Source organism: Mobula birostris, chromosome 14 (genome assembly GCF_030028105.1).
Source record: "Mobula birostris isolate sMobBir1 chromosome 14, sMobBir1.hap1, whole genome shotgun sequence".
NCBI lineage: Eukaryota > Metazoa > Chordata > Chondrichthyes > Myliobatiformes > Myliobatidae > Mobula > Mobula birostris.
Genome location: NC_092383.1, coordinates 6,918,558 through 6,930,590, shown reverse-complemented (window position 1 = coordinate 6,930,590; position 12,033 = coordinate 6,918,558). Strand labels below are relative to the sequence as shown.

General features: G+C 40.8%; 1 protein-coding gene across 2 annotated transcripts in view; it reads right to left on the bottom strand.

Moving 5' to 3' along the window:
- Positions 1–636: 636 nt before the first annotated feature.
- smad3b (SMAD family member 3b) overlaps positions 637–12,033 on the bottom strand; it is a 146,388-nt gene continuing 134,991 nt past the window's right edge. For both annotated transcript variants that reach the window (XM_072278028.1, XM_072278029.1), the window contains exon 9: positions 637–8,340. In XM_072278028.1, coding sequence (XP_072134129.1) covers positions 8,217–8,340 — 124 coding nt within the window. In that variant the 3' untranslated portion in view covers positions 637–8,216. The remainder of the gene's footprint in view (positions 8,341–12,033) is intronic.

Below are 12,033 nucleotides of genomic sequence, written 5' to 3'. Positions count from 1 at the left end.
AGAGAAAGTGAATGAGTAACCACTTCTTAACACAATTAAGGCCGTGACTGCCTTGACGTGATAAATAATCAGAATCAGGTTTAATATCACTGGCATATGTCGTGAAATTTGTTAACTTTATGGCAGTACAATGAAATACCTGATAAATATAGAAAAAAACTGAGTTACATTATGTGTGTGTGTGATTAAATAGTTTAGTTAAAAAAACAAATAGAAAAAGTAGTGAGGTAGTGTTGTTCATGCCCATTTAGAAATTGGATGGCAGAGGGGAAGCAGCTGTTCCTGAATCACTGAGTGTGTGCGTTCAGACTTCTGTACCTCCTTCCCGATGGGAACAATGAGAAGAGGGCATGTCCTGTGTAGTGGAGGTCCTTAATAATGGATGCTGCCTTCCTAAGGCACCGCTTCTTGAGGATGTCGTAAATACTATGGAGGCTAGTACCTATGCCTCAGTCACCGGGCTCAGTTTTCACTGTTTAAAATAGCATGTTATTTCTGTAAGGCATCGTGTAGGGAATACTGCTTAGAGAGTAACTCACCGATGAATTTCAGAGTCAGAACTGTGTAGGTATTCCCCCGCCTTTTGAAGGCAGTGATTATAGTAAGTCAGAAAGCAGAAACAATTACCATTGGTGTGATAAAATGAACTTTAATAACATTTGAAACATTTACATAAGAACTTTTGGCCATTTCCAAACACTTCAAAGTAGGAAAAACAACACTAAAGTACAAGAATGCACCTTTTCTTAATTAAAATGTTAGTTATACAGCATTGTCTGCTGGAACTAAATCGATTAATGCTCCTTAGAGAGAAACCAGATACCTCTACAGAACTTGGTAAAATGTTGATGCAGGTTACAGGGTAGTCGATCCAAATGGCATCTGTGTCCCAGTAAACAATACTGTAGACAGGTGTCCAACTAGAGCAGGGGGCTCCCAACCTTTTTATGCCATGGAGCCTTGGAATCCCTGAACTAGAGTAATACACTAGTCCTGATGAAGGGTCTTGGGCTGAAATGTTGACTCTATTTCTTTCCCTAGATGCTGCCTGACCTGCTGAGTTCCTCCAGCATTTTGTGTGTGTTACTCTAGATTTCCAGCGTCTCTCGTGTTTATGGGTATTCAACTAGCTTTAGTTTTACAGGCCAATCATTAGTGAAAGAATCTTTTCAAATCTATTACATTTAATTAAATAAGGGAAAAAAAAAACATAACCAGGGCACAGCTTTATTTTGACTATTCCACAGTTGTAGGCATCACAGATGCTGTTGTGGAGAGGTACTTAATGCAATAATGCACTGCACTGCATGCTTGGGAAGGCTGCCATCTTTCTGACAAGATCAAAAGTAGGCCTACTTAACTGTTTAAACGCTAACTACAAAATCTTCAAAGCTTTGCTTTAATGTATTGGCACAGAATTACTCCCTTTTATTAATTCTTCTGAACTAGTAAAGCACATGGTTAAATTGTCTTCCATGGACCTTGGGCGAAATCATTTTTCTGATGTTATGACAAATGTTACGAGAAGGAGAATTCTCATCCCAGTCTCATCACATTGCCTCTGGACTTTGAACAAGAACGGCAGCATACCTTAAATCTGCCCTAGGGCAAGACAACACTTCTAATGATGTATGCCTTGGTGTACTGCCCTGCTAATTTAGTAACTCAGCCTGTTGCAAAGTGCATGATTAAGCAGCTGGAATGGGGCTAGATAACCTGCAGTTCAAATTGGAAATCTGCAATGTACAAAAGTACTGCAGCATGCTAGTCTCTTGCTCAAGCTAAAGATTTATAGACTGTAAAATTTCAAAATGTAATATTCATTTTAATTGTCTAAACTAATTCTATAATTTTTCTCCTCATTCTTGATTGGAGGACAAGTACAAAAGAGCTTCTGTACAAAAGTACAAATTTTTTCATGTTTTCTCAATTCCGTCTGTGTAAGGCAGAACTACTTGCTGACCCTGAGTACAGGACAGAGACTGGGTGGGTGGTAACTGAATGTACATAGTGGCCATAATTACTTTTTTTTAAATACACTTTTGCATCAACCTGGGCATTTATCTCTGTCTTGTCAGTGTGACTCATAAGAAACCAATGGCAAAGGGGAACTTTAAGAACCAAACAATAGGGCTGACCTGCCTGAGTGCACTGGAAATATCCATAATGGCAATCCCTGTGGCACAATATTCCATACAAACTCATGCAGCCTGTTTGGTGTCTTTCTGGAAAAACAGCAGGACAGTGCTAACTTCTAACTTTCCCTGCTCTCAGGCCAGGAAACAGAGCCACTGGTTCCCAGAGCAGCTAAGCAAAATGAGTCCATTAAAATGGGAGAAATCAGCTGTCACATGGAATGCAATTAAATTCAAGAAAAGCCTTTGGTTTTAAAGTGTTTGTGCTTGTATAAAAAAATAACTACCTGTTTTAATTTTTGACACGCTGGCTGATTGCAAATGCCAGTCACTTATTTTTTTAAATTTTGAAGAGATTTGACAGCTGAAGGCAAGGGCCTTAATGCAGTTGCTGCTATTTGTACCTCCTTGCACTGCGAGAAGGCTGGGTGCCCTGTGTCTTGCTGAGGCTGGGAATGCACCTCCCCGTGGAAGACTGCAGCCTGGAGTGTTATGGAAGAAACAGCCTGCTCTGAGGTGAATGACTGGAAGATCTGCCCTGAATCTATGGTGCTCTGTTGATTAAATCTGTATTGAAACCAATGCTGCAAAATTACCGAAAGAAAAACAGTAAGTTGAAATCTTCTGAACTGCAATAATAACCTGCTAAGGAAATAGTTAAAGTGACACTGACTTTCCTCCCAGGCGTAGTACTGTAGTCCACAGCCACCAGGACAATCCTCACTGAGTTAACCATCCCACGGGAGGAAAGAGTGGAGGCTGTCCAAGAGCAGAAGAGTCTGAAGTACTCAGACCTGGCAGCTGAGTGTAAGGAAGCTGGCTAGAAGAACATCATTTACCCTGTGGGGGTAGGATGCCAGGACTTCGTTGGCACATTGATGACAAAGTTACTCCATGATATGGCAGTGACTGGAGCGAGGCTCAGGAGGGCCACCAGAGAGATGGCTGAAGAGGCAGAAAAGGGCTGTAGCTGAGGAGGAGGGACAGAAATTGGGCGACCGACTAACTCCATTTTAAGATGCATGGGGTGGCAGCGAGATGACCCTGGCGCTGCTCTGCCACCAGGAGATGTATCAGGGCTAAGGGGCTGAAACATCAAAGAGCGACCCAAGGGTACTGTGGGAGGTGTAGCAGGCAGCAATGTCAAACAGGAAACAGCATCTTCCTGTAAATCTCACTGCCTTAAATGATGTGTGGATCTGTCAGGAAATGTTTATCTTTCACACCTCTGATCCCAAACATAAACCTATCTATTCAAATGACCTAGAAAGTCACATAGTTAAATATGAGCTTTGCTGGTGCTTTCCACATGCTACAAATGAACATTAATATAAATGATGCCAATTAATTGTCCATCAGAATGGGGGTGAAAGTTAGGACATGATGATAAGGAGTGGGATGCTCCCTAGACTAGATCTTTGTTCCTAACAATCTGGCTTCAGGTAAGCAAGATACCTTCCATTCCATGGAGCTCTTGTAGTATGAGCCTCCCCAAGGCAGGCATATAACAATTCTCCTTCAACAATCATGTCTTGTGTGTAACTCTGTGTCTGGATTTTCCAAACAATGTAGCACAGAAACAGGCCCTTCAGCCCAACTCACTCATGCCGTCCAAGATGCCCACACAAACTACTATTTGACCATTACCTCCCCAACTGTGATGCAAGTATCCAGCTACAGTTACGATTATTGCACTGTATAGGGCATGTATTGCAAATCTGCATTATGGATTTGAGATTTTTAAAACAATCAAAAGCTAGAAATAAGATTGACAAAATTTACCATTTAGCTCAATAAGGAACAAGACATGACATCTTGGTTAATGTGCTTTCCAAAACATTGTTTTATATTCAAGGAAATCCTGAGCAGATCATTCTAATATTGTTCCTGTGTGTAACTTTAAAATGAAGTATGAATGATGTAAAGGAGTGCAGTTTTTAAAAGTATACACTAAGGTCAGTTATTACAATCTTCTATCTGAAATCTAATTTAGTCATGCTTGAAATATTCCTCCATAAGTGTTACCAGCTGCCAGAGGAAACCACACGGAAATGTCTGTGACAGGGATTGAGTAAGTTTGTGCTGAGGTGTGGAATTGAGGCCAGCTGTTTGTCCCTATGGAGATGGCAAGAAAAATGGTTGGGACAGCTCCCCAAAGGCACCCCCATGCATCACTACGGCTGCTTTAAGTACAGCAAATAGCGTCAGCCCTCTGCTCAGCCTCAACACTTGCCTGAATAAGGGAGAACTGTGCACTTCTTGTCTATCAGATGATCAGGGACTGGTCTTCCTCAAAAGTTTGCTTTACTGCTGCAAGTCTGACACATTGCTGCTGTTTTGCTCAATGGCACTCTTTTGAGATGAATCCTCAAATGAAAGGCAAGTTTAGCCTCCATACTTCTGTCTCTCAAATATGTGTCTGGCCATTTGCTAAAATGCACTTGGGAGAAATTCCTCAAGAATCTAATGTGGCAACGACCAGTCAGTTTGCTCTTGGTTGGTTGTGATCTCAACAGTTAGTCATCTCACCCAAAAGACAGCATCCTAGTGGCATTTGCCCGTAGCAACAATGTAAGTATTAGCTCTGCTGGTAATTAAAAATGTTACACAGAAAATTTCCGTCAAAGTCTTCCAGGCAGGTAACCTGATGATATTTTGTAACTCTGTGACTTGAAATTAGCATACATTAACCTGTGACTTGTTGTCCATTGTACAAAATACCCTCCCTTGTTACTTTCCAGTCCAAAAAAACCACTGAATTTTAAGATTCCCTAGAGTTAAAACTCCTCTCTAGAGGAGACAGCACTTTACACATTTCCACTGTGGTGTAATAACCAATGGAATGACATAGAGATCTGTCAATCGAAAATAACTAGCACCAAAAATTCTGGAAATTAGATGAATGCAAAAATGCCCCAACCTAGTAGGGCACCCTCCCTTTAATACAGAGGTAAGTAAGTCCATATGCAAATGTACACTGAGCACGTCACAAAAGGCAAAGATAAGCACCGTGCAGATGAACAAAATAAAAAGGGGCTTATAGGGAGAGCTGGAAAAGAATTAAATGAATTAGTTTAAGTAAAATAGGTTGGAGAGTGGAAAATGACAAGAATATCATGTGAGACAAACTGTTAGGACAATCACTAACTTCATCCTTGGGGCTAAAGTTAGGCAAATATCATTAGCATTTCTCGTGTGAATTGAAACTTACTGATCCCTACCCAACACACAAAAACATGGCTTGTGATAATAAAATCTTTCCCATATGTTCAAGCATTTCACACACACAAAGTGACACTTAGGTGAGATACTGCACCCTGAGTGTGTGTGGGGATGGGGATGGGGATGGGGGGGGGGGGGGGGTTAACTGATAAGAATCATATTGCCAAACCTCTGGTCACTTTCCCCTTGACATTATCGTATCCTAGTGTACAGTTTGAGATTTCTATAAATGTAATGCAAATTTTTAAAAACTGTATCTATAGAAATTGGTTAACTAAGTGCCTAAACATTTTACGTACATTGGCTGCATTGAAATTAATATTCAACATCAGTTGTAACCTATACTTTCCCAAGATCTCACAGCTACCACACCTTCTTTCTTCCATTAGGTTTCTGAGACCCAAGTTGAGTTCTCTCAATTTGATTTTTGACTCTGTAAATTGTGCCAGTGAAATCCTCCAAGCCTATCCATTATTCTAAGTTTAATTAATCATTATACTGTTATTTGTTTGTGCATCAATAATTCCAGTTAGGTGAAAAGATCCAGAACATAAAAAGGAAAAAAAAATACTGGAAATGTTCATCTGGGGTCAGTCACATGTCTAATTTGAGCCAATAGAATTCACTTTTTCTCATTCCATTATAAATTCCTTTACCGATACAAGTATTAAATGTGCTGACTAGTTCAAACCTTTCAATAAGTGCTTACCTTGTACTTAGTGATTTACAGAGCTCTGCAGAGTCCAGGCTTAAAGCAGTTTTAATTAACTATTTCATTTCTTGTTCAATTATTATTACCTTATGATGAAATTCTGGTTGCAACAGTTAACAGCAGAGGCAATTATGAAATGCAGAGTGGCTGTTATAGCTGTCTGCTTTGAATTGAGATACAGCTAGCATGCCCTTTACAAACAAGGAGATAGTTCTAAGAAAGGAAAAGACAAACTGCCCAAGTCTGGTTCTGATGCAGAATATTTGTCCCGAATGGTAACCCGTCTTTAGTTTCAGACGTTGACTGAAATTTGCCTGTTGCCCATCAACACTCCAGATACATTCAGATAAGATGTAAAACTTTTCAGTCATGAGATGAGAATGTTGGAAAAATCCCAATGCACTCAGTTCTGGTAAGCAGGGTGATCTCCTGAATCGATCTTTCAGTTCAATTGCAGCAAGTTTTACCTCCGTGAGTGTCAAATGAAGGCCATGGAGAAACTTGGCAGAAATGGACAGTCGATGTTTGGGGTCAACCCCCCTTGTTTGGGGCTGTAAGAAGAGAGAGAGCCAGTATAAAAATGTGGGAGTGGGGAAGAGGAACAAGAGTTGGCAGGTGAAATCGGGATCCAGATGATAGTATCCAACAACATTTCCACCTGCCAGCTCTAGCCCTGCCCCCATCTTCCCACTTACTTATACTGGCTAACACCCCTTTCCAGTCTTGGTGAAGAGTCTTGACCTGAAATATTGAATTTCCCTCCATATATACTGCTTGACCTGCTGAGTTCTTCCATGGCCTTTGCTTTTTACCCCAGATTTACAGCATCTGCAGTCTTTTGATTTTCCATTTTACTTCTGTGAGATTGATCTGTTATTAATGAAAACACCACTGAAAACTTTTTGTCCGTTTGGGGTAAACCAACAGCAATTATTACTATGAATTGTTACAGTTCCCTCAAACAAACATTGCTTCTGTTGGAAATCTGATTTGGACCCCTTCTCAAAAACACAAACAAAAACTATTAATGTAAAGGTAGCAAGTAAAGAAACTATGGTGAATAAATGCTCCCTTATACAATGGCTATTACGAGGGTACATTTCCACAGATACCAGCTGCTTTCAGTACCTTGCCCAAGATGTGGGAATTGGAGAGTACAGTAAGGGCATCACAAGCCCAGGGGCAAGGGAGGGCAATTTGTAAAAATTGGCTTAACTAAACTCTTATTAACCACATTCACACTTCTACAACTGATTCATATAGCGACTTTACCTAGAAAAAATACTATACAATGGCGTTTCTTAGCGTTCTCGATGTAGGTTAGATTGTTCAAAAAGAACAGCTCCTAGCTACAATAACCAAGTGCTCGTAAATCTGTTTCAACTCTTCACTACGAAAGAGGAGGGTTTTTAAAGCGGGAGGTTAGCGTGCAAGTTGACCCTCCATTATACTAGTAGAAACAAAATAGGTGGGGGGAAAGAAACATTATTGGCCAAAGGAATCACAACTCCCTGCACACCAAGATATTGTCCTAGAAAGGCCCCTCATCCTCCACCTCATGACGTGTTATGTGGACAAGGCAGAAGGACCACTGAGAGTTCCAAACCATCACATACTGCAAAAGAACGATGGTGAATGGTAAAAGGGCTTTCCAGCTTCCCACTTAAGTAAAACAAATTGGTTTGAGTTACCATGGCAATAGCCACCCTTGGCTCAATCATAAAAAATTTCATGACGCTGCTGGAAGGAAGCAACCAGATCCACTTGTCTGTACAACTTGAATGAACAGTAGTTGCATGGAAGTAGGACATAGAACAGTCAAATAATATAAAATGGCCCAACTTGTACTTGGAAGAAAAAAATTTTCAGCTGGTTGCAGGAGATAATGAGTTCCTTTCATTCCATTAGAAAATGAGATTGAAAATTGATGATGATCTTTTTGTAAATATTTCCCAACAGCAATGCCACAGAAAGTGCTAACAGTTATGGTGGAGAGGTGGCAAAGATGGTACTTGATATTGCTAATGAAGAAACCACCAGTGGTGGGTACCATCCAACTTCTGTTGTTTTATTTTTCTATAAATTATCTGCTACAGCCAGGCCCATAAAATCTGGCAGCTGTCTTCCCTGAGATGAAGCCAATCTTCTTATGACATGCTCGAGCAGCGAATGGTCGGTGATCCCATTTGGGTGAGGACTTTGTCCAGCCACTGTAGAGGTCCATTCAGATGAAGCTCAATCCAGCAGGGAGTACTGGTCACCGTCTGGCGCCTACAGAGGTAAAGACAGATCACGAAAATGAATACAAGACCTGATCCCATTTCTGCCCCTCCAACCAGAAACTATACATTCAGCTGCCACCATTAATTGTAATTTATATCTACTGGTGATACTCAGGAAAATATGCATTTATAGAGCACCTCATTCAATGACTAGTCTCCTTTCTTAAATATATAACAGTAAAACTTGTTTTGAAATGGAGCCTAGCTCCCAGACCAGACCCATGTCTGGATCAGATAACAAAGAAATTGTAGCTCCTTGGATTTGACTCAGTTTCTATTTGGCTTTGGCGAAGTTCTTTATTCCTTGGAACGCAAAAGAATGAGGGGTGACCTTACAGAATTTCCAAGATACAAGAGGCACCAACAAGGTGAATGGTAATAGTCTTTTCCCTGGAACAGATAAATCCGAAGCTAGACAGCATAGGTTTAGGGTGAGAGGAGTAAGAGAGCTGAGGGGTAACTTTTTCCACGTAGATGATGGTGAATATGAACAAGCTGCCAGAGGAAGTGGTTGAGGCAGACACTATAGTAATCATTTAAGGAACACTTGGTTAAGTACACAGAGGGGCAGGGCTTATAGGGTATATGTGGGAAATTGGGACTAGCTAGGTGGACTCTAGCCAGTATGGACTGGTTAAGCTGAATTATGCTGTATTGTTCTATGACTCCCTGGCAGAATTGGTCACATTTCCATTATATTTCAGATCAGATCCTTCATTTTGAACACGCATAATAATAACCTAGGATTAAATTTAGGATGCTTTGTCTGAATAGCAAGGGCAGTGTAGGTAGATATTAGGGCTCCTACAGTCAGATTTCACAAACTGGAGCTGTATCCCCTGACATTTGAAAGAATAGGAGTTAATTTAAGTTTTTTCAAAGGGGTAGTATCTTAAGGATGATGAAGGAAATCAGTTAGAAAACTTAGGACCAAGAAAAATTGACTAAAAATTAAAACTAGGTCTTTCTGGATGCAAGTTTGGAAGCAGTGTGACATGGACAGATGGTAGAAATTAATGCTGGGACAAATGTTAATTTTAAACTTGGTTAAGTTTTAACTTTATTTATTTATTTACTGAGATACAGCACAGAATTGGCCCTTTCAGCCCTTCGAGCCGTGCCACCCAGCAATCCCCTGATTTAATACAAGATTAATCATGGGACAATTTACAATAATCAATTAACCTACTGACCAGTAGGTCTTTGAACTGTGGGAGGAAACCTGACAATCCAGAGGAAACCTACATGGTTTCAGGGAGAACATACAAACTCCTTGTACAAACCAGGGTGGGAGTTGAGCTCTGGTCCCCTGTACTGCAAAGAGTGCTAACCACTGTGCTGCCCCACGGTACAGTCTTTATATAACCAAAGACATTTTTGGTAATCACAGATTACAGAAGACAAGGCAAACATCATTAAATGGCCAGGCAGCCATGATCCTGTTCAATAGCAGGCTAAGTTCCTATAAAACCACGGCAATTGCAAACTGAGAAGCAGCAATTTAAGTGAAAATTACGTCAAGACAAGAAGAAACTTAAACAACATCAGAATCTTGGATTCAGGCCTGGGTGTATGCGATTCCAGGCATGCCAACATGGCTGATGCCTGCGTCTCTTCACGTCAGAGGTATTTAGAACTGCACAATAGATGCCACATCCCATAATGAGTAAAATTTTTTTAGCTCAGCTCCTTCAACACAAAATGAGACTTTACAACAGAATAATGTTATGCAGTTGTCTGAACAAGGGGATCTCAGCAAGTTAGTGCTTAGAGCTTTTCCTATATAGCCTCAGCCAAAAAAAAAATCTAATCATGAGAAATCTTTCAAAGGAAGTGGCTGAGAGAGTGAGGAGTTTTGGAGGGAGGCAAATAGAGGTGCCTCAGGCAGCGGCTAGTGAAGCACATTTTCTAAGTGTTATATTTTAAACAGTAATCTCCCTGATGGGACAGATTTGTTTCTTTAAGAGAGAGCAAAGAACTCAAACAACACAAATGAAACTCAGAGTGAAATGTTGTAAACACTCAGGTAAGACAGCACCAGTGAAAAGATAAATAGAAAATGTTACAGGGTACGGATGCTTAGTCAGCTCTGTTCTGAGTTTTTCCACAATAGCAATAAAACATACAGCCTGACAAAGTAATACCTGCATTTCTATAACTCCTTTTACCTCTCCTTCAGGCTGTTTCACAGCTTGGCAGCCAATGATGTATAACGTACAGAACCAGAGGCTTGAAATTTGCTATTTTGCAGCAGCAGTACAGTGCAATATATAAAATATATGATGAATTACATTAATATAAAAAATTAAATAAGTTGTGCAAAAAGAAAGCAAAAGTAGTGAAACAGTGCTGATGGATTCAGTGTACATTTAGGAATCTGATGGCGGATGGAAGGTTGTTCTTGAAACGTTGAACATATGTCTTTAGGCTCCTCAATGCTTTAGGAACAGCTTGGGTGCCATTAGCACTGTCAGATGGAGTCATGTCTCAGGGATGTCCATGCAGCTCCCTTTCAGCCCTGTGCCTTGATTTTGGTGAGTTGGATTGGGACTTGAACTCTCATCCCACTACTGCAGGAATGAGAGTGCTACCTGAAGTCAAGAGCTCTGCTGGAAAGGACGGCAGAACAGAACTGGGTCAGCTATCTTTCCAGCAAGTGCCCAAGGTTGTCACAGGACTAACACACCACCTGCTGTGGAGTAGTTATCTACTTCTTGATAATTAATGATCCCTTCCTCTTCCCGACTCAATCTCAATCCCCTCCCACCTTCTCAGCTTTAACTTAAATTGTTCACAAGTGGCTTGAGGGCAGCATTGATATTTTTTTCCCCGTCTGTATGTGTGTTTCTGCGCGCGTTTAGCATCTGGATGTGATTATCTAGCTGGACCGGAGCCAACACTTTGGAGTTTTGGCTGATACTTGCATGTGAGGAGAACCAGCAGAGTCTTTAAACATCTGGTAGATCTGGAGGGTGGTGGGGCTTCTAATCAAGGCTGCTGCTGCCCCTCCTGCCTGCTAAACACAAATGTGCAGAAGAAAATATATATCTTGAATTACCAAGCTAATTTGGAGGCATTGCCATTCAGAAATACACAGTGCAATTTAGCAGAAGCATTCCCTTTTTATCTCCAAAGAATAGAATTAATCTTGAAGAATGGCAAGAAACGTCACATCTTACAAGGTAACTAAACAGGCAGGCAGGCCACCATCTCACTCACACACTGGGACGTATCCACATACTCACAGCTTTCCATCCATCTGTTCCATTAGGTCAACGTTTGGGGACATTTTTTTCCCTCACATCTGTTTATAAAGCACCTTTTGTGCACCAAGATGTCCCTTTGATTTGGCAGAGGTTTACAAGAAGATAAGAGGCATTTATCAAGTGGACATTTAGATACTTTTTCCTAGGATGGAAATGGCTAATACAAGGGGCATAACTTCAAAGCATTTGGGGGAAATGTCAGGGAGGATGTCAGAGGTAAGTGTTTTTTTTTCTCTCTTCAGAGAATGCTGACTGTGTGGAACGAGTTGCCAGGGGTAGTGATAAGTGTCAGATACATTAGGGGCATTTAAGAAACCCTTAGGCACGTGGATGAAGGCAAAATAGAGAGCTACGTGGGAAGGATCACTGGTTCCTACTCTTTTCTGAATTACTGTCCTCTTAGTTCTTAGACTACA